Below are 23272 nucleotides of genomic sequence, written 5' to 3'. Positions count from 1 at the left end.
TCTTCGTGAGGTACGCACACACGAGCACTAGGTATTTTCTTGGTTTAACTTCCGGGCGGTCGCCGCGAGGCCCGCGCTCACGTTCGGATGCTCGGCATTTTCTGTGTATTTTTAAGTGCGGTCACGAAAAATTAAGATTTGTTAAAGAGCTCTGCTCTTAAAAAAGACAAAGAGCTTTAGTCCCCGTGTTTGCATTGTGACTCGAACTTACTGAACTAAATGCGACACGCTGCAATCCTCAGATCTTCAAGCCCAGTACTGCAAGTGAATTTTGAGTATCGCTTGTACCAACCCTTCGCTTAGTACATGGCCAGGTATGACGTAGAAGGTGCGCGAATTAGTCAGACACCATCGTATAAGCTAATACCGCACATTCCGGCAGATGCCTGCTGCGGCGGCCAGACTGGAGGATTTCTCCTCGACTCGACGGTTCGCCGATCAATGGCACCAGACAAAACTAGGGTCTGCTCAAAGCTTTTACTATCATTTACTGGTTTTGCCAAACGGAAAACATAATAGAGCGTAGTAGGTCAAATTTAGGGCAGCGCCCGCTTCCTGTTTTCGTTTGCCCACAGACGTATAGCACGTCTCCAAAGGAGGAGGAGGAGGAACAAAAAAGAAAAGGAGGCAGAGCTACATATAGCGTGGATACCTGCAAATAATACCTTTTGAGCTCATTCTGGCCGTCAATGCACAAAAATATAAGAAAACGGCATGCAGTAACGGGCACGTTGTTTACACCATCTGCCGTTCTCACAGTACATCAGCGATTCCAAGGCGAGGGCATTGGAAAAGGTCGCGTACATGGGCCCGACAAGGGAGGCTTGAGTTGAGATAAACAGGTTTGATTTTTTAGTTGAAAATCCGACTGGCCTGTTTGAAAGCGCTTCGCCAATCGCCCCCCACCTCCATTGTTGGCATGCAGTTGATATGCACGTTGTGGGGTCCAGGTTAGTTGAACCCGCCAATCAGCTCAACCCGCCCCGTCAGATCCGTCGCCCCGAAAACACATTGCTTGAAAGAGCAAGCACACAAGAGGAAAGAAACTAGCAACGACCGCTCGCGTCGGCGTCGAGCGATACTCATTCATAAATAAAAACACGTGCTGCAGGTTGACTATATCGCCCTGTTGTTTCACAAAAGGAAGATATAATTGTCATTCGGTTTCATTCCACAGGTGGTTCCTCCCAGAGAAGTCCCTCCCCCCCCCCCCCCCCTTCCTTTCTCAGACGTATCGGTCGTTGCCCTTCACCTGGGGCCAGGAAGCTATAATTAGCGTGACTGCCCCATCGCGGCGGGCGTTGTTTGATTGTCCGAACTTTCCGGCCACGCGATGGACACGAGGTCAACGAAGTCAGCGCAACAGAAATATTCCGGTGAAAACACTGTTAACGTCTCTCTGGAGATCGCTGAGGACACGCACTGGCGCGCCCCGTAGAACGACTACTATTCATTTGATAGGGTGAGGGAAGGAAACGCACTAAGAATATTATTGACACACAGAAAACAAGCGCAGTAAAAAAACAGAGGACGAGGCGTCGACAGGACAAGCGCTACGCCTCGTCCTCTGGTTTTTACTGCGCTTGTTTTCTGCATGGCTACGAACCAACACACCCAAACCTTTTCCGGGTGGCTGAATCGAGGGGCAGAAAGACCAGAATTTTAGCGTTTAATAAGGCCAAGGAAGACTACTGTTTTTAAAAGTCTATGCTACGCTAGCGCGTCAGAAATGCCTCGGAGCTGGAAGGGATGCGCGGTCCGGTCTACAGCCGCTGCGTGAGGCCGGTCGTGTCCAGGTAGTGGAGCAGCTGGCCGAAGAATTTCCATTGCGTGGCGGCAGACCCCTTCGTCTCACAAACTAATGCTGAGGCGACCTGCCACTCGGCTGCCTGCCGGTCCGAGGATACCTGGTCGCGAGATCGCGGTTTCTCTCTTTCTCTCTCTCCCCCCCCTCTCTCTCTCTCTATCACACACACACACACACACACACACACACACACACACACACACACGCACACACACACACACACACACACACACACACACACACACACACACACACACACACACACGCGCGCGCGCGCGCGCACGCGCGCGCTTGCGCGCGGGACAGCAAAAAAGAAATTCCTTGTCTGATTATCGCATACCTCTTCCGACACACGAGTGTCCCGCAGAAACAAAAAGGTCAATTTAAAGGAACAAGTGGCGAGGGGCATTCTTTATTTATTGAGCTGCTACTAACTAAGGCTTAAGTCTCAAATGCCCGTGTTTCGAGATTTAGATGGACGTACAAGTGTCCCAAGGGGGGTATGAATTAAGCCGTAGCGTACCTCATAGCCCTGGTGTAGCGTTCCCAACATTTATCGATGATTTAGTCTGAACTCGAAACTAAATTTTCAGTAAGGATCTGGTAATGTCAACCTTGGGCTAGGGGTTGTATTTTATACTTTATTTCTGGCTTGTTGTTTTTGTTGTATTTTGGTTGTTGTTGTTGTTTGGTTTGATGTTTAACACCAACATCCTTATTTAGTGATGTTGGTTTTAAGGCAGTGAGTAATATATTGCCGCATCCACACACTTTGTATGTGTCTTCAAGTTTCCTGTTTCTTTGGGGACTAGTAGTGAACGGATGTGAGCCCTTGGCCGTAAAAAGAGGTTATCCTAGAGGCAGATTTTAGCAGGACGCCTATTGTGGCCACAATAAACAAAGGGTAAGCTTATTCTTCATCGACTTCACAGCGGAGCACTCGCGGACTTAGGTCCCTTATTATTTTCGGCTGTTCACGTTCCACAAACGCATTTATTTAAATCTGGAACGCAAGTATGTGTACTCAAACGTCTGCCCAGCTTTCGTGAAATAAAATTTTCCTCTGACCACACACATTTTTTATCAAGTTTTTCTAGCCAAACTGCCACTTCGGCTGTTATACTGGTCACATTGAAAGACTGTCGGAGGAACTCCTTCTCAATTCCTCTTGCTACATGTCACTGCTTTTCTAAATTGGAACACACAACAAATGAAGACCACTTAGCTTCAGGTCTTCGTCAGCAGCCTACCATGTGGGGTCAGATCTTTAAGCCTTTCTCCTCTACATGCGGCTAACCGGGCACCAAATGGCGGGGTTTTTGTAAAAATTCGTGCCCCTGCCGACCTCGCCCGTCTCTTGGGGGGACCCCATCCCTTGGCGCTCGCTTTTGCATCGCGCGACGCGCACTGTTGATACCGACGTTGCGGGTTCGACTCCCGGCTACGGATTCTACGATATTCCCACACCCCGTGATTCTACGATTCTACGATACTCCGCGGCCTAACTGAATGAACCCGGAATGTAGGTACCTAAGAATTCACTCTCCGGAAAAACCGAGCGTGGAACGGAAGCGGCAATCGCGCGGCAAACGCGGATAAAGCTTTGACGCACAAGGTGGCACGTCGGCGTGCAACGGTGAAGGAGGGCGCAGCACCTGACAGGGAGGAGGCACCGGTGCGACGACGGGCGTCCGCTTTGTTGCCCTGGCAGCGAGCGCGTTTCCAGCCGCCTCCTCATGAACGGCTATCCTCAGCGCCTCGCCCTTTCCACGTGTGCGCGTTTCGTTATAAGCGCAGCCGCTGCGCCGGTGAGCACCCTAGAAACGAAAGGCGCGCCGGACAGATCCAGCGCGACGAAGCTCTTCGGTCAACCCGTTCGCTCCCTTCCCCGGCAGCGCACGTGCGCTAGAAATTCACTTCTGCGATCGCCTTGCCGATATCGCTTTCCTCGCCGTTAGTTTGTCTTTTCCCCGAGGTTCAGAGCGCAACAGGAATAATTTCGACACTGCATCGTTTGATCGTCAGCTGTGCGTGAATGACTGCCGAGAGAAGAGCGTGGTACAACGCCGGTACTACTGTGAGTGTTGTGTGTCCGAGGTCGTCGTTGACAGCAAAAGTGATCGCGCGTCTGTGCGCCAAATCGTTTTCCGTGTTGTGTGGGTAATTTGGGAGTTTGTTTGAGTAAAGAGTTACAGCCATGACGGAAGTCACAACGGAAGCCATGACGGAAGCCGGCGAAGCTTCTTCGTTCAACAGCATCAACTTGGAATCGTGGGACATTGTGGTGATTGTGGCCTACTTCGTCGGAGTTATCGCCGTCGGTGTCTGGGTGAGTGGTCGTCACTTATGGATGCTTGGTTTGGCACATAAAGTAACATTTCCTCACAAAAAAAGAACCGCTTGAAAAAAAAAAAAAAAAAGCAACCTCTACCGTGTTTATTGTGGGAGGTAGGATTTGGGGGTTCGTCAAAATGGTGTCAAAATAATGCACGATTAACATCGACAAAAAAAGGGGACGCAGATAGTAGTACGCGTGCAAAAAGAAAACGTTACATCTTCTTTTATTCGTTAAATTGCGCTTACATTTATGGCTGTGTTCTAAGTTTGCTCCAGTAGGCTTCAGGTTATGTCGAACTAAGCATCCAGGGTCCACCCTTTATCGTGTCATGTTTTGCAACCCATAGCCGTATACCTCCCCGGGTGCATTTGAAACTGCAAGCCGCGTTCCTTAGAACCTCGATAATATACTTTATTAGGAAATGGTTTTAAGTGGCGCTGTAAATTCGGTTCCGTAATATTAACACCACGGCAGGGTCAACATTTTTTCGGCGCTGTCTGCGTATTTCGTCATTTTTTACGCTTCTGTTCCTTCGGTAGAAAAAAAATAAGAAACGGAAAAAAAAGAAACCTTACCACAACGCCTGTGAAGGTTGGGCTGAACTAATTTTTGTTATCATACACGGGACACACGTCTTGAAAAATGAGGGAGACAGAGAGATAAAGAGAAAAGGAGCGGCCCATCGACGCTTTTGTATTGTCTAGTCTGCACCTACTGAACCAGTTCACAGCCGTTCAACAAGAGTCCCGCCATCCTGCATGAATAGCGGCACCAGACCTGCACTTTTATCGTCTGTTTCTGCACCAGTGCAGACAAAGCTGTGAACTCCTCCTGCACTCGTCTCCACCGCCTGTGAACCGAACGACGCAGTGCAAACGTCGCGAGCTGTAGTTTCCGAGGTGATTGCCGAAGGGCTGCACCAATAGACCTAGTTCGCGTGTTGCAAGCAAATGAACGCACCCTAAGATGAGAAGGAAACCTTGCGTACCGCCAGAGAAATCTAAGACCACGACGTCAGTCCCTCTTGCACGCCGGCCTCAGTGCGTTCTCAACAGAGTGCGGCGTGTGGCCGTAGTCTATGCAATATAGCGGTCGCCGCCAAGCTGCGTGAAGTGCTTTAATCTATACAACCTGCCCGAGAGCACACGAGACAGCCAGAGAAGGCGGGGAGGGCGGAAAGCCGAGGTCGACCACGCGTCACGGCTTCTACCGCCGCCGATAACGACCGGATAGAATCCAGGGAATAAAACAAAAACCGGTAATAAAATATCGAGCGTCCATTCTTCGCTGCGTAGCCTTGACAGTCTCCCCGCTACCCTTATGATTACCAGTAACTCCTCCGTGGTGCTTTGTGCCATATGTGCCAACTTGTCTTTGAACTTCGCGGTATCAGCCCGTGCGCGTCTAATCTCGGCACTTCCTAGCTACGTGGCTCACTGGCCGCTATTCCAAAAAAAAAAAAAAAAGAAACACAAACAGCTGCATAACATCGTGTAAATTGACAATCGGGTGCGTGCATGATATCCTCGTGTGTACAGACTATTTACGCGTAAAGACACAGAGCACTCGTCAGTGGCGAATTGATTTCGCTAGTGAACTATCTGCCGCCGGGACTTTATCAAAAATCATTTGTCTGCTCTTTCTTGTCGACGTTGTGCACGAAGTGAGAGTGCTGCTTTGGTCGAGAGCACGGTCGTTGTGCAACTTTGGACGATGACAAAAGAATTAAGCAGCCGCCCGCGAAAATGGTTCCAAATGCCATCAAAACACCCCATCGTTAAATAATGGAAGAAATCATGGCCTTTGTTTCAAAACAGCATATTAGCGGGAACCCTCAATGAAATAGTCACTCAATCATTTTATATCAAAACTACCACATGTTCTAAACTCCCAGCTAACGACATATTGTGAAACTTTCCGGAATTTAAATGCATGTAAAGGCAGTGGTAGAAACTGGCAAGCCTAGATTGCTCATGCATGTGTCGTAAACTGGCTTAAGCGCACGCGCCAAAATGTCACTATTGAATCAAACCGTTTATAGTTTTCTTTACCCTCAAATGAAAACAGGAAGGTTTCCTTCGTTTGCAAACTCCCACGTAACTTACCTCTTCCCTTCCTCGTTTTGTCCTAATATTTGCGCTAACTCAAAATACGAAGTCAGAAATACCACCGCTATGAGTTTGCACTGAGCCTTATCGGCCGAGGTAATAAATAAAATATGCCAGAAAGACGAATAGGGAAGGCACACACCACGTGTTCTTTCCCTGCAATGCCTCCTCCAGCAACCACAGTGACTATACAAATCAACAAATTTATTTTTTTTGTGACTTATAACTTAGAACATCCGTAATTGTTAGCAAGGCATTGCCGCTGTCACATATCGTTTGCAAGCACGTGTGAAAGGAACTTACGGCGGTTTCACTACTTTCAACTTGTGGCACGCGGTCGATCGGGCAAGCGGAAAAAAAAAATCTTTTGGTCTGATCAGTGATTGGGCAGCGTACGCTAACAAGCATTTACAACGTGGACGGCATGGCATTGACGTGAACTAAATCTTTAAACAGATTTTAGTGGCCGAAGCAAACGAACTAAAATCAACCTGCACGCTACGTGTGCGTTCGTGAATGCGCTAAGAAATGTAGCGACCACCAGTAGAAAAAAGAAAGACTTAAGGTTGGGTTAATTGAAAGTGAAATAAGTTAATTCAGACATTTCTTAACAGGCGTTGACTCAGGTACGCGAATTTTTTTTTGTTTTCGTTGGCTGCTTTGGCAACGACATCGCCGCCGCCTAACTGGCAAGCTAATGCTGCCAAAGATATTTAGATAAACGGTCTTCTGTTGCCTTGTGTGAGCAGAATTTTAAAGTGATAACACCGCTTTTGTACGTTTGTTCATTTAAAGCTATTAAGGATATTACACAAACTGAGCTACTCATTGCGCAAGGTCACGCGCCCGTACGCACGAGCTATACATTTTGTAACCGGAAAACCGGAAATTTTATTATTAAAACTCGCTCCTTACTTTTGTTTTGCAACGGAGCGCTGAAAAATTTTCCATGCTCCCCAGCGAATCTTCCACTATTCGCATGATCGCTCCGCTTTCTTTCTTTTTTAGTGGTTTCATGTGACGTCGAAACAATGGAAACGTTCCACGATGATTACTTAAAACTCCGTTTTAAAGCGGATTACTGTAATTAAGAAAAGGGAAATATGTCTCAGCAGGTGATCATTTTGGCATTGCAACCTACTATTTAATTTAATCTAATACCCCTGTCACACGGCATATTTAAGGACATTTGGAGCAAATGTCGTTCGCTCTAAATATCATTAATTCGGCGCTACGCGAGAATACCGAATGACAGTTGAGGCGAATGGCATCTAGCAGATAACTGAGGTCCCGGAACTCAGTTAGCGGCCGAATGAGTAGCCTCGACAGCAGTGGCGAATCACTAGACAAGAAAATTCAGTAATAAATCAAAGAATACTGTTTCTAGAAGCTGTCAGTAAACTTATATTTTTCCCTTGGTGCTGTTGTTCAAATAAAGAAAGACAAACAAGTACTAACAAAAAAGAAAATCCCATCCCCAGTGCGCGGGATAACCCAGTATACGGATTTTTGCGGACTTGTCTCGGCATGCATGTGATGTCTATTAATGTCACCAAAAGCGGCGGTTTTCTCATTGTTATTTAAAAAAAAAATATATTCCTTTGTTATGTTTAAAAAAATATGTATAAAAACATTCTAGACGCGCTTGAAATATAATTTTGTGATTCTGCGGGCTCGCTAAGCGTCACCGCTGTCACAGTAAAATGACATTTGTTTCGCCCTGTAGACCCGCACGGCCGAACAGAATGTCATTACCAGCTAATGTCATTCACTTTGAATGACGATGGATTTGCTGTGTGACAGGGGTATTAAATAATCTGCTATGGGAAGTATATCTTCATAAAAGCTTTCTTTGCCTTCTTTTTTTTTGTCGTTGGTATTTTGGCGTAGTCTACCAGCTTTGACTGGCGTTCTCTGCAGACAGGATCCAAAGTATCACACGGGACCAAGGAACACAGCGGACAAGTGCCTCGGTACGGTAACGGCGATGATAAATTGAAACTACTGCATCGATCAAAGATCACAGAAAGGGATAGGATAACAAAGCACAATCGCTAGCAAAAACTGAGAAGCATCTGTGTTTTCTTCTTGTTTTTGCTATCGAAAAAATGCGCTACATTATCCCGGCTCCCAAATTCTTGCGCATTAGTTCCGGGAAACAAACTTGCCACGCCGTCATACGAGTGCTGACGGGCCGCGTTGCATACCGTGTGTCGCTAACGCATGCAGTGCTCCGTTACGTGCCCGCGTCAATGTGACGCCAACTCGAGCTTCCTGCGATCAGTTTCTCATGCCGCACTTTCTTGGAGCCGCTACCGGCCGCCGTGCGCTCCCTTCCGAAGCAGGACGGATGTATACGTGAAGCACCTGACGTCTACCCCGCTAGGATGTCAGCGGTGGTACTGCTCAGAAAAATAAATATACATACTGCTCATAATATATATATACAGGGTGTCCCAGCTATCATGCACCAAGGTTTAAAAAAAGGAAAATTGCGTAGCTCGAAGAAAACCTAGTGCATATAGTTTGCAGTACTATGAAGAAGCGGAGAGTAATTTTTTCGTTAACGAGACCTAATTAATTAATTATAATTAATTATCTAACTCGAGAAATACTGTCCAAATCACTAAAGTGTCAATGAGGCACTTGTAGGTAACCACGAGGGGCATCTAACTACGCTATTTTCAGCGACGAACTAATTGCGTACTCATTTATTTTGACTGATAAAGGAAACCCGCGAAATATGAAAAATACCACGTGACGACGCTTAAGCGCGCATTGTAAAGCAGCGTCCCCAAACAAAGCTGATTGAAAGCAACTGCTCCGCGTGTTACCCGCCCGAAGAGACAGCGCATCACCTTGATAATAGCATGCATGGAAGGAGCAGCAGCAGCAAGATTCGCGGGACGCGTGTGCAGATAAGGAACAAACTCGGTCGCGATTTCTTCTTTCTTTCTTTTGTCTATTTCATTCTGGCTAACTCAGAGGCAGCCTGTTTGAGGGCGTTGCTTTAGGGTGCGCACGGAGGCGTCGTCACGTGGTATTTTTCATATTTCGCGGGTTTCCTTTATCAGTCAGAATAAATGTGTACGCAATTAGTTCATCGCCGAAAATACCGCAGATAGATTCCCCTCGTGGTTACCTACAAGTGCCTCATTGACACTTTAGTGATTAGGACAGTATTTCTCGAGTTAGATAAATAATTACAATTAGTTAATTAAATCTCATTAAAGAAAAAAATACTGTCCGCTTCTTCACAGTACTACAAACATTATGCACCTGGTTTCTTTCGAGTTACGCCTTTACTCTTTTTTTAAATCTTGGTGCATGATAGCTGGGACACCCTGTATATATATATATATATATATATATATATATATATATATATATATATATATATATATATATATATATATATATATATATATATATATATATCGTTTGCTGCGGAAGAAACCTCGTCAAATTATATGGTATAACTAAATGTGGTAAACTGCCAGTCAGGAAAAATTTATTATTGTGTTTGTGGTGGCACAAGACCTCCAGAACACCGTAATACCCATAGACGAAGGCTACTGTAGCTTACTCGATAATTTATCCACTGTTGGCGCGCGGGTATATAGGAAGGCGGCATGTGTGAGACAGAACGTTGACCCAGACGACGTGGGATGCCGTCCACTTCGCCGGGGCTAGCGGTAGATTTCATATATTCGGTTGAGTGTTTACAGTCGCATCGTTCGCTATCGGGTGCGGACGCCGCCGTTATTGGGTTTGCGGATCGAGATATAGCACGATGTGCCCGACTCCCTAAATAACCCTGTCCTGTCACAGCTGGGCGGCGCTCCAGCGGACAGCTGGACGTCGGCGTAGACGGCGGCGATGAAACCAAAGTTCAGCGACAGTGGGTTTTCATTTTCTGCAGCGATAGCTGCCAATGCATTGGCTGGGGCACAAGTTGTTACAACCCGTCATTTGTTGTTTGAGATATTCCTATCAGATAGTTGGTGTGGCAGCTAAAGAAATTTGCTTCTTTGAACTGCATTGTTTGTTGGTATGGTGATTCTGTATAAAGAAAAAACTTTGGGTTAGTCAGTTAATGCTTAACCATGGAGAAGCAGTATAGGTTAAGTCGTAAACATCCTCCAAAAACGTTCAGGCGTCCCAAAGAGTGAATGGAGCACGGCTTGAAGATTTTGAGGGGATTTCTCCGCCATGTGCCTAGGCAGTAACCTCAAAGTGACTTTTCAAGGGAGTCATTCTAACATAAAATCGGGCAGCACATATTCTATTTATGCTGGTAGCCGCATAAAATAGAAATTATTGTAATTTCACGAAGGCGTATTCAGTGTACATATAGGGGCCCCTGTGCATGCGTTTTGTTGCTCTCGATTCTGTAGTTTTTAGCATTTTCTGTCACAAAACCTTCACCTGTTAGGGAGGAGGAAGATAAGGGGAAGGAGGAGTAGGAAAACTTCATTGACGTGTGTTGTAGGCAAGAGAGCCGTAGGAACAAAGTCAGTGAAAAGTAGGGCACTGTTTCCTCCGAAAAATAAGCCGCCATGTTGTATTTCTCTTTCTCTATTTTTCTTTTCGTTGCAAGCAGCGATGTCGCCTTCCGCCCCGTTTTCGCTCGCGTGAGCTCCGCTTCGGAATGCGCCTTTCTCAACGCCATGACTGCACGTGCGGTACAAGCGTAAGGGCGAACGCTGCCGGCAGCCGTGACTTACGCTCTACACAGTCTCAGCCGCTACTTTCCATGGCCGTGTTCGCAAGGGCGCGCTGTGTCCCTGTACAGCACAGAAACTCGGTGAAGGGGATTGGCCGTGCCAGTAGAAATGGGTTTCTGAAGACAGGTTGATCTTGAATGGGAGCAGCTTCGCAACGAATTCAATTATAGACGCACACGAGCGCTATAGACCGGACACACATTTAGTTATAGTTATAGACACACATACAAAATTTAGCCACACATATGGACTATAGACACAAATGACTATAGAAATATATAGACTGGGCTATAGACAGACACACGAGCTATAGTTATCCTCTATAGCTTTCTTCAGTCTCTCCGCTGCAGAATAAGTACGAAAAACGTTAAAAAAACTTACTTCTAAAACCTTTTTATCCAGTAAAGCTTTCTTTTGCTTTTTATCGCCAAAAAAGCTTGTTGCAGAGAGGGCCAATTATGACGGAAGGGAAAGCTGTCATTGCTACCGTATCTGCTAAAGACACATGCTGCACATCTGTTCTGGAAATCTACCCGCCGTGGTGGCTCAGTGGCTAAGGTGTTGCGCTGCTGAGCACGAGGTCGCGGGTTCGATTCCCGGCCGCGGCGGCCGCTTGTCTGATGGAGGCGAAAAGCAAAAACGCCCGTGTGTACGAGATTTCGGCGCACGTTAAAGATCCCCAGGTGGTCAAAATTAATCCGGAGCCCTCCACTCCGGCGCGCCTCATCGCCTACGTTGCGTCGGCGCATTAAACCCTACAATCAATCAATCAATGTTCTGGAAATCTACAAAGGCTTAAACTACACAAAACTCCACGAAATTATATCATGTGCGTACGCGTTAAAGGAAAAATTGGGGTTTTATAGAGCTTTAGGTCCGCACCGCATTGTCTTCAAGGCAAGCACCGGTGACCTCTTTCAGCGAACACAGAGCTCTTTTGCGTTATCTGTTAACAGATATCTGTTAAACTGTTATAGTACTTAGCAACCAAGGTACGGCCCGGGTCTTTCCACCGTTTATTTTACGCCAAATTCCGAGACGAGGTTCTGCAAGATTTCTAGAAAGAGGGACACCTCCACCGGAAGCGCAGCATGTGCGGGAAATAACAACAAAAATGGACGGTGCTGCCAGGATGGCGATAAATTAAACGCTTCAGTACGATGCATCCCATCTTCACCAGGCTGGCGCATCAGCTGAGTAGTTTCCCTTCGGACGAAATTTTATACTTCCTCTCGACCGCTTGAGAGCGCGAGTCGTTGACGATAAACGGTCATTCCTGCCAATAGAGAATATCCGGCAATCGTACAGGACACTCCAGGCAGCGTTCCTCAATAGCTTCATTGCATTAAAAGAGCCCTGGGACCTCTGCATACATTCATTCATGGGAGTCTGACCTGGCCGAGAGGAAACCCGCAAAACCAGGCGGGGTCGGCCTACCCAGAGGCAATGCCAATGCCACGCCGCCCCCCGCGGTATCACTGTGTTGTCGGAGAAGATTGGGCGTGATTACGGCGCATTACGGCGTGTAGCCGCCAGACGGCGGGCTGCGCGACTAATGGCCGGCAATTTCGTCCTTGCACGCAATCCTGTCCTCCGCCGTTTGCCTCGTCGGGAATTCCGTCGAAACACGTTCGTGTTTGGCCTCGAGAGGTAGACCCCGAATTCAAGGTTCGTTCCCCACGTGCGTCCTCTTGTGTTGGCCTGCTCGAAGCCTTTGGGCACGCACGACACGCCGGCCTGTCGGGGTCATTCATCGCGCCGTGCTGCAACGGCTGAGTCAGTGGCATCTTTCGAACGACGCCACGAGGCGTACCGACAAAAGCCCTCGTTTGAAACTCTCTGGCCGATTGTTGCGAACCAAGGTTTCATCGAATGAACCGATAAGCATTTGAGACAATTTTCAGTAGATATGCTAACAACACTCACCTCCTCACGAATAAAGATAAGGGGTAACAGGGTTTTACTTGGCACATTCTAAACGACAACAAAAAAATTTAGTTCGCTAGTGCGTGGTGTTTTTTTTTTATCTTATGGGTCACAATGAAGCGCACTTCGAGGTTTTGTTAGTTCAGCTTTCATGTAAGCAATTATCGGCGATAGTCTGGTTGCTACATCGCCTTTCGTAGCAGCAGAATGGCTCAGCTTGTTCTTGAACTGTTCAGAATAGGTTAAAAATAATCAAGAAATGTTCGGCTCTATAGCATTTTTATGTCAGTCTGTGTGGCTATTCTTTAATCAATTCGCAATTTATTTTAATGCAGCCTCCAGCTGTGCTGGTTGTTAAGGCTTTCTAAGGCGAAGGGAATTTCATTTTTAGGGAAGTGAGGAAACAGCACCAGCCAGCTGAGAGGAGTCATTGCTTCAGCGTTGTTTAAGCGGATCAGGAACGGCCTGTTTAGGTTTATGTATGGTTACAAACCTATACTAACGGAACATTTTCTTAGATGCCATGCCTCAGTAGAAGGTCACATGAATGGAGAAGAAGAGGAGGAGGAGGACAAACTTTATTGTATGCCTGGTGATGTGGGAGTGGTTCCTCAGTCCAGGAGAACATGGGAAGACCATGCTGCTTCAGCCCTAGGTTATGAGCGCTCCAAGATTACTGGTTAAGACTTTGAGTTGGCGCGATTTGTAGGAGAGGATGTAACGCACACGTCTGTTCTTTGAGCATACAAAAAATGATCAACGACGCATGATGTGCGCATTGTTTAACTTTTATTGTAACTTGTTGGTGCGAAAATGCATGTAAGACGCGGGATCGAAAACACATACGATCCATTTTATACGTGTGCTGGTGCCTGTAGGCCTTATCTGTGTCTATAAGTGGAGCTATGAGACTAAACTAATCGGTGGGTAGCTACACTGATTAGAGGGTGACACTACTCAGTGAACACAAGGAATGTTCTCACTGAGACCAACAGTAGGCGAAAGATGACGTTATCGTCGTATTCCTACGCGGCCCCCCAGGCCCTGCGTCCCCCCTGTTAATGGACGTTCACTTTCACACAATCCTATTTACGTGGGGCTAACAGCAAATGACGTAAAAGATTTGATGAAAGAGAGGGAACAACAGATATATAACGTATTAGAACATGGGCAGTTTTTAGTACATACTAAAATGAATTGTTTCGTGAATGAGTGTATTGCAACGGGCGTGAGGAAGATTTTTAATACTGCTAAAGTAAGCGGCGCCACATCATGCTGCGCATAAACAGTCCCCAGTCTTGTTCCACGCACGCAATACGAGCCGCATCCTTCAAGGCCGCCCAGCCATTATTATTTTACGGCTTTGACCGGCAGCTCAGAGGTCGGCAGGCACAAAACAAAATTCCCGCGGCTGCGTCATGTTGCCTGAAGCTGAGCAAAACAAAACTGCGAGCGACAGGAGGCGACGCGACGAGAGGACACAGCAAAGGGCGAAAGTGGAGAGTTAGCATAGGCTCCGGTGAATTGTCGGCTGCGGAAAAGGTACGGAGCATGAATCCGGTTCTGGCAGCTCTGTTTCTCTTGCTTTTTGTTTTTCGCCTGGACGGCGCGTCCCTTTCTTCATCCGCTCCGTTGGCGCGAACACGTGGCGAGGTCTTTAAATGCTGTTTTGGCGTGCAGGCCTGCTGGCAACGCCGTTCATGGTCATATCTGTGTGAAGGGAAACGTTGCTCAGCTGAGTTTAATTACAGGACGAGCGTACTTGCATTCCACTTCAGAACAGTATGGTAGGTTATCTGACATTTGAACGCGGAAGGTCCCGAACATTAAAACATAATATTTTGTTGCGCTTAACTATAGTTACGCTAGTATATATTCAGGGTGACCAGCAAATTCGGGTAATGCGGGAGTGGGATGATGATGATGAATAAACTTTATCTGATGTTAGGGCACTCGCCCGGTGGGAGGCTTCCTTAGTCCGGGATGCCTTGGGCTATGCTGGCCATCCGTGCCCTCTCCGCCAATCGTCGCTGGTGTGTAAGGTCGGAGCTGGTCAGCAGCTCCACCCACTGCTCATAGGTAGGGTTGGGGTTAGGAGTTAGGGAAGGGGATTGCTGGCACTCCCATATAATGTGGTACTGGGTGCCTGGTTGGGGGGCAGGATTTGCATGTGGCATGGTATAGGGTGGGATACATGGCATTTAGCAGGGTGTTATGTGGGTAGGAGTTAGTCTGTAGTCGCTGGAAGGTAGTAGCTTCATCACGAGAGAGGTTCCGGTGGGGGAATGGGTATTTGCGACGCGCGTTCCTGTAGCGGGCGAGTATTTCGGCGTATGTTTGCAGCGGGGTGGGCTTAACTGTTGCTTCCGATGGGGGTTCGTGGCCCTCGTGGGAAACGGCCCGGTGTGAATGAGCGCAGGCAGCGGCGTATGCCGCTTCGTTACCGCCGAGGGATTAGTGACCTGGAGTCCAAATTCGGGAGTGGGAAAAAAAAACTGAGAATGACAGAGCACAGCAGTCGTATTAGCGCCCGTAATGACTTTAAAATTTCTGCAGAATATAAAAAAAGTGAAGTCTCCGTCTCTGCTTGCGACATTATTTATGGATATGGTAGTGGGGCCAACGTGCTCGCAGATTACGCAAGAGACCAACTTCGTAATATAAAAGATGCGGGAACACAAGACCATTATGGCGGTATATACAGCGTCGTGTTGGAAATGTGTAGGCAAACTACAGACGCAGCAAGAAACTGTGTAGAACAAAAGCTTGCCGCTTCACACTTTCTTCCCTCACGTTAAGGATAGGGCAGTTTAGCTACGCAGAAAAAATGGCTGGTAACGTAAAAATATGGTGTCACACTCCGATCTCGGATACCTAAATACCCGATATTCGGGCAGTATCAAACCAGAGGAAGGCCGTCAAAAAGAAATTCAAATTTTGGGCATTTAACGCGCCTAAGCTACGCATAGCCCGTAATGCGCGCCATAGTGGAGGGCTCCGGGATTAATTTTGACAATCTGGGGATCTTTCAAGTGCGACGAAATCTCGACGCACTGGCGTTTTCGTTTTTCGCCTCCATTAAAAAAAAAAGCCTGCACCCGCGTCCTGCTTGCACCATGTCTTAGGCTCTGCAACACAACGCCTTAGTCGTTGAGTCTCAGTGGCGGGCATATCGGCGCAGTAAGACACACGTCACCATTTTGCTGTCCGATACGGATGATAGCTACACTTACGCAGAGGCTTTTTATTCTCCTTAATAGAGAGAGAGCGAAAAAAAACATTGCATATTCGCAAGCCTAAACAATGATGTAAAAGTTTCGTTGCTGAGCTGGCCTTTCGACGCAAACTGTTTTGCAAACAAGGATTTAGCTGTGAGACGTAAACCGGCGTTTATTGAACCTCAGTACCGGTATAATCGGTACTGAGATCGAGGTACAGACGAGCTTGAGAGCCATAGCCGTTCTCACGATCGTTGCCAACTGCAACGGGTACGCGCACTATCATCAGACAAGGATCTTGTTCGTCTCAAACTGTTCTTTCTAATTTGGGCCTCGTCTTGGCTTGGTAACGTGCGAAAGCGCGTCACCTACGTACGCTTGAAACCACCCTCTCGCACCTTGCACAAGACTCTGAAACAAGCGCTTAAAAAAGACCGCGCCACGCGGAAGACCGCGAATGCAAGCATGCGTGCAATAATACGGCGGGAACGATCAGGATAATCTGGCGGCGGGGAAAAAGACGTGAGTTGGAAGCTTTGATGCCGCCAGGCCGAACACCACCCGCCTCGTGCGGCAAGTAGCGAGCGTAGCGCTTATCGTCGACCTTGCTCGACGAGCGATTTCCACTCGCTTTCATAGCTTGTGGGTCGCCGAGCGCTGACCAGTTGTTGGCGGACGCTCTCGCCGTGTTACGCAATGGTGGTGACATACGGCGGCCACTTGTGAATGCTCCGTACGCTTTGGATTTTTTGTTCCTTGTCGGTCCCTTTCGTGTTTGCTTTTTGTTTTGGAACTCGTATTTTTCTCTCGGTCGTTACCCGCCCAATGGGACGTCATAATAAACAAGGGAAAGATGTTACACCACGACGCGGCACGCGCGGATCGCCTCCGTGGAGGTAAATATTGTACCTGCTACGTGCGTGGTAGAAGGGTATACCGAGTGACGCTGCGTCGAAACGAAACACTATTCCTGTTGTTGTTCTTTGCACGTCTTATTTGGCAGCACGGGGCAGAGTTCCAGGAATCCTTGTTATTCCTTTTGGAACATAGAGAGAAAAAAACAACATACTGCCAAGAAAAAGTCAATGTCGGTCATTGCAAAAACTTGTGTTCTCCACCACCGGCTGGGTGTCGGCTCACGCTTATGATTTTTTGGGCTAAACTCTAAGAACAAGAATTGTTGTAAAGAACAGAAACTAAAAATAACTGCCATCATCGTAAACACACGGCTAATTTCAGCATGTCTTCACGATGTGTGGGTGTGTGCGCGTGTGTGCACCATGATTTGCGCTGAAGGGGGAAGATTTTCCTTCACGAGCAAGCGCGAACGATAAATCATGGCACCTAGTAGCTGATTGCATTTGGCCGCGTGTACCTCTGCTTCAGGCGGCCGCAAGGAGCCAGAAGTAGACAACATAAAGTTAGAAAAAGAAACGAATGGGAAAGAAAAATGAATAAATGGCAAAAGAAAACTAAGCGCGATCAGGGGACGTGCATGGAGTGAATGGGAAGCGGCTGCTGTGGGCGTTCATAAGAATTCCTTAGAACAAGAACTGTGCAGCGCGAAAGCTAAAACTTGCATAACGCCTCTACGGCTATAAGCGAGGTAGCTGAAACATTTGAGATGATGTCGGGACGAGAAAGATAGCTTGTGTAATCTCCCCTCCCACCGAGCTTGCCAGCACAGCAAGCACAATCTTTCATAACCTCTCCCTGTTTTTACTCATGGTTTTATCTATTATCCCCCCTGCTCCTTGCATTTCGTGTTACGGCACCCCGCATTAAAAATTAGGGGACAGCTAAGCGATTGGCATCAGTTGTGAATGCGAAAGCATTGATTGAACGCCCGTGAGTGTTCCTTTCGGTTTTGCGATTAAAGCAGTACGGGTTATTTTTTAGAGTTTCTACGTTAGCGGGCTGGCTGTAGACAGAAGTCATTTGAACGATATTGATGAGACATTCCACTGCCTGGCTTGCTGGTGACTGTTTCGCTACTGGGTGAGGCCAGTGCGATAAGCGCTTGATGACGTGTCGCAGCCAGCAGACGCCAAGCGGTGGCCGCAGCCATTGCCGTGCTTCCACGTGGCTCTGTGCGTGCTTAGGAGGGGCGTAGGAGCGCGGCCCTTTGTATGAGATTAATGCCAAGCGCGCACTACAAAAAGCAGTGCAGTCACGTGGGTTTAAAGGCCATTTCGCTTATAGAGACGCCGCCAACGCCTCATTTTTTCCTCAATGGGCCATTTAATGTTCAGTTAAGACAGTGATTTGCGCCACTTGGGGGCATACTAAAGGCATTCAAAACAGCTACAGTAAACAGGACAGCGCCGTGTGTTTTCGTTTCTTGTCCCGTTTATTAGCGCTGTTTTGAACTGTGTTTTCATTTAATGCTGCCGCTTCCTGCCGTGCCCGAGCGATCCGCAGACGCCCGAACGCGTCTGCAGATGCTATAATGGCGATAGCCACGACAGTTCGAATCAAGGGATCTGTTTTGTCTGATTCTCTCAGATGCACCTGCAACAGAAACCACTTCGATGGTTCGTTCACGGTCAACGTGATTGCACAGCGCAAGTGTCGTCGTCTTTTGCGCGCTGTGCACTCGTGTCAACAGTAAATCGCTATAACTATCCCAAGCTTCCACTCCCCCACATTTATGGCGTCTCACTCAGGCAGGAACGTCCTCTTATCTGCTTCCTCTTCAAAATAACGCGAGAAAACGGCGCTAAGCACCGCATACACGTTGTCTATCGTATACATGTCCCAGCCACGAGCGCCCATATCTTGTCCATTCACAGCAGGTGTTTAGAGACACTTTCACCTGGGACATTTGATGGCTGCCGAAAAAGGAAGCACTTTGTCTTTGAATTAACGTTTTCACACGTAATGTGGCCATACTGAAGTGTAAACGTACGTCGCTTGGAATTACTATAGTTCATTTCACAAGATGTGGGCTCCGCAGCGGACGCTGCGCGGCTCTCAAGAAAACAGCCCAACGAGCGACCCTAACTGGGTGTGACATTCGAGGGATTTAGGAAGAAAAACGGATTTGAAAGAGAATTTCCGTTCTTCCGCTGGCAAGGTGGGTGGAGAGAGAGAGAGAGAGAGAGAGAGAGAGAGAGAGAGAGAGAGAGAGAGAGAGAGAGAGAGAGAGAGAGAGAGAGAGAGAGAGAGAGAGAGAGAGAGAGAGAGAGAGAGAGAGAGCTTTAATGTCAACTGTTGTGAAATTTTGTGCCCCATTTGCGAACTCTTACGTAAAACCACAGGATCTTTACGCTAGCTGAAGTTGCCAATGTGCGACATTCACATTCCCGCGAACTGTGTGTAACACGGCACGTCCTCCCAGCGAATCACAAAGAGGGCTTAGGCTACAAGTCATATTCTTGTTGAATAGCAAAAACAGGCCCACGGTGTCATGTTTGTTGCATTTAGTCCAGTTTCAGAATGCCGGCCAAGAATTATGCATCTTCAACAGCTAGAAAAAAAGGGAACTTTAGAACTGGTGCCGGCAAGCATCATGGAATGTCAAAATGACGACAACACGCACAGCCATTTGGACAGGCGGAAGCACGTGACAAAATTGAAAGTCAATTAGATAAAGCTTCCGGTCAAGGTGGCGAATCCACGGAGAATTCACGAAGTCGCGAATGGTGAGGTCAGCGCTGGGGGAAGGTGGAACCGTCTCTGTAAGCTTCGTAGCACGGCTCTGCTGCACGCAACTTGTGAAATTGACTATATGTCACGTTTCCGGTTTTTGTACTGCCCGCATGCTGATGTGGCTCTACCAGGTCGGCAGGTATATCTGAACCTACTTTAATTTCGTACAGGGAAAAGGCGCGCGTCGTGAGAATCGCTTTCATGTCATTCCGTGTCCATACTTTCGCGCACGGGCCGCGCAGTTTGCGTAAGCCATATTGTCAGCCCTACAACGCAGCTATCTTCGCGACAGCTGTAAATCTTCTTATCGCCGTTTGAACGGCTGACAACCACATTTTTGCGTGTTGCGATATAAGCTACGCTTGCGAAACATTAAAGAGCTCTCTCTCTCTCTCTCTCTCTCTCTCTCTCTCTCTCTCTCTCTCTCTCTCTCTCTCTCTCTCCATGAGCTGTCTGCGTATCGTAGATCTGCGTCTTCGTCCTGAGACCCAAGGCTCATGAGGATCTTCCTGCTGAGCACGAGGTCTCGGGTTCGAATCCTATAGCGACCGCGTTAACGAACCCCAGGAGGCCGAAATAAACTTTCAGCCCTCTTAATCAACGGCGCATCTCATATATGACGTTTTCTTTGGTGGACAAACTACACGTCAACTTCCTCCTCCTCCCCCACTACTATGCAAAAGTTGCATTCCACGGCACGTTAAACTTCTAACAACGTTTCTGTTTTTGTTCCTCAAGTTTGATTCGCCTTTCTAGTTGCAAGCTTAATTTTTGGATCCCGAATTTTCGACTAAGGTTTATGAATTACGTCATATCTAGCGCTCCTCAACATAATGAAAATATTTGATCTTGTGTGTGGTTATAAGGAGCTATTCTTACCATGAAATTAACCCTGACATTAACACATGCAGCTTTCGCAGCACCTGGCAGCATTGCACGTTCGTCTCCTACGCGAATTTCACCACGCATGGCCGCTACACCATGTCATCGTGTCAGCACAGCACTTTTAGTTTCACATCAACTCCAACGAGACGTAATTTCGCGCTACTGGTAACCGAACCACAGACACGTCTTTACTGAATTACCAAGCCTCCCCCGCAATAGCACCCCTGACCCCAATGAAGCTGTTTATCGCTCACCTGTGCCCGAACCACTGCCCACGACGTTGGATGATTGAAAGGATACACCTGCCAACGCCTTGTTTCAGCTTAATATTTCATGCAAATTCTCGGGAAATTAATCCCGGGCTAATACGCATGCGAGGTAACGCAGCCCACGCCCGTTTATTAACGTCAGGTATAACCGTCCGGTACGCAGCGAGTCTTGCTTAGCTGACTGACAGGCCGCTGACACGATAATCGTCTGGCGCGATCCCTACGCCGGTCGGACCACCTGTGCTTCGGGCCGACCTTGGTTTGCAGACAAGCCGGGCACGCGACATTGCCAAAGAAGAGCGCGGGAACAAATAGAATGATCAAGGGCGTCCATTATTCTATCATAGGCGCGACTGAAAAGCCATTAAAATTCCTGTCTGCGCGCCCCGCGTTGAAGATTGTGAGTGATGACTTCAGTGATGGATTTCGTAACGCGACGTTCCGTTCCAATGGACAGAACCTTATGAGCGCGAGCATTTGCCACGTGCAGCTATGCGTACACGTGCAGTTTGTTGCGCTAAGAATTTGAAAATGAAAGGAAATTTAGAAATTCGCAAGATTCGATATTTTTGTGCTGTTTTATTTGTAGCGCACTGCCACGAGTGAATAACAAGAGATTTTTCCCATTGGTCTCATTAGGCTGTCTTTTACTTATGAAGAGCATAGGGGTTAGGTTCGGTGACAAGCCCAGCAGAGAAATGGTGATCGCTTAGCTGAGTGAATGAATGCATAAAATCTTTATTCAACAACAGGGGCGGCTGTTAGGGCACAATTCTCGTTAACATAGATGGTATTTATACACACGTTTTCACGAGAAAACAGACCTATCAGGTGGTCACGTTCGGGCGACGCACGCTTCGGAAATAAAAAGGAGAACTGAAGCTAGAGGGCGACAAAGAACAGCACACAGAGGACCGTAGAGGCCACGGGGCCTGTAGTACGTCGTTTAAAAAAACACTGTTCACTGCGTGGCAAACGCGTTTTCCAACTACTAACACTGTTTTATAGTATGTCGTTCATTGTATTTTGCTAAGACATAATGAAATACAAGGTTATTCATATTTTATGGGGTCTTGTGCATATTTGTCAAAATACATGACAATTAATGATAGCAACTCGAAAAAAAAATTTGGGCCCCTCTGTGTTACCCGTTGGTTCTCGCCAATCCCCCTGAGTCGCTAGACTTCAAGTAAAGTGTGAAATCCCTATCATCAGATAAAATAAATGTGCAGGGCGATTTAGTGAACGGAACACCTATTCTGGGTGAGCCATGTCTGGCATTTCTTGTTCCGTGCCCTGCGTTCCAATTTTAAAATTTGTTGTCTTGAAGTTGTTGCTCGCATCTATCAGCTGATATGTCGCAGCAATACGAATTCTTCATTGGTTAATCCAATGAAGGGAGTACGAGGCATAATTTCCGAGTGTAATAACAGTCAGAGCTCGTGAACTTTAAGGGCGAAGGACAACCTCGTTGCCTGACAACATGTTCTTTCCTTTTTTCTTTCTTGCTAACTGTGCAGTCCTCATGGCGGAGCAGTTCGGGCTCTATGAGCGGCTACTTTCTGGCCAGCAGAAGCATGCACTGGATACCGGTGAGTACAGATCACGCATCCTGAAAAATATGGAACAGCAACGTTCGAAAAGGCAATTCCGCTGCTAAAGCCTTAGTGTAGGCTCATTACAACAGAATTCAGCTCTCCCTGTCACTGGCGTTCGTCATGTGCTCTCCTATAGGCTAGACCAGCGTGTAGCACCAACAACTTCGAATAGACATATTTTGACCGGTCGAAACGTGATCCGAAAAATAAAGGAGCAAATCAGAAAATTAACTGTGCATGTCAGTCCTCAACATGGTACAATGCTGCGAGTTACCAAGCTCCTGATTACGGGGGTGTAGAACGGTCCTCAGAGGACAGGAAAAACGTTTTATGCTCCGATGCAGCAGGACTTGAACTCTTAAACTCAGGACAAATAGCAACGCAACTTTTAATCATGTAAGTGTGGTCCGCTGGTTCACAGGTTCGCTCCGACAAGCAGTTTTCCATGGATTACATTTGTCGTTGAATAAATAGTGACTGTCACTTTATCATGAGGTAGCATATATAACTGGCTACGAAATTACTCGTTGAATCATTCTGTCGTCCGTTTCCAACCTATACAGACCTATGGGGGAACTCATCTTCACATTTTCTGCCTTTTGAAACTGTCATTATTTTGCGGACATAAACGTAATTGTGCAGCATAGACATAATAAACGAAACAATGAGCAACTGCACTTGATTAAAAACCAGCAGTGGAAAGAGAAAAATAGGAAATATTTTTATAGGGAATATTTTATATGGA

General features: G+C 47.2%; 1 protein-coding gene across 1 annotated transcript in view; it reads left to right on the top strand.

The window, feature by feature from the left end:
* The first annotated feature begins 3527 nt into the window (after window positions 1–3527).
* The window catches only part of LOC144144865 (sodium/glucose cotransporter 4-like), a 40574-nt gene continuing 20829 nt past the window's right edge, over window positions 3528–23272 (top strand). Inside the window, exons 1-2 of the mRNA XM_077676353.1 lie at window positions 3528–4136; window positions 22450–22521. Of these exons, the coding sequence (XP_077532479.1) occupies window positions 4005–4136; window positions 22450–22521 (204 nt within the window). The 5' untranslated portion in view covers window positions 3528–4004. The remainder of the gene's footprint in view (window positions 4137–22449; window positions 22522–23272) is intronic.

The sequence above is a fragment of the Haemaphysalis longicornis genome, unplaced genomic scaffold, assembly GCF_048455015.1.
Source record: "Haemaphysalis longicornis isolate Haplotype H1 unplaced genomic scaffold, Haemaphysalis longicornis Haplotype H1 scaffold_7, whole genome shotgun sequence".
Lineage (NCBI taxonomy): Eukaryota > Metazoa > Arthropoda > Arachnida > Ixodida > Ixodidae > Haemaphysalis > Haemaphysalis longicornis.
The sequence above is the reverse complement of the archived record's forward strand: the minus strand, read 5'-3'. Positions and strand labels throughout refer to the sequence as shown.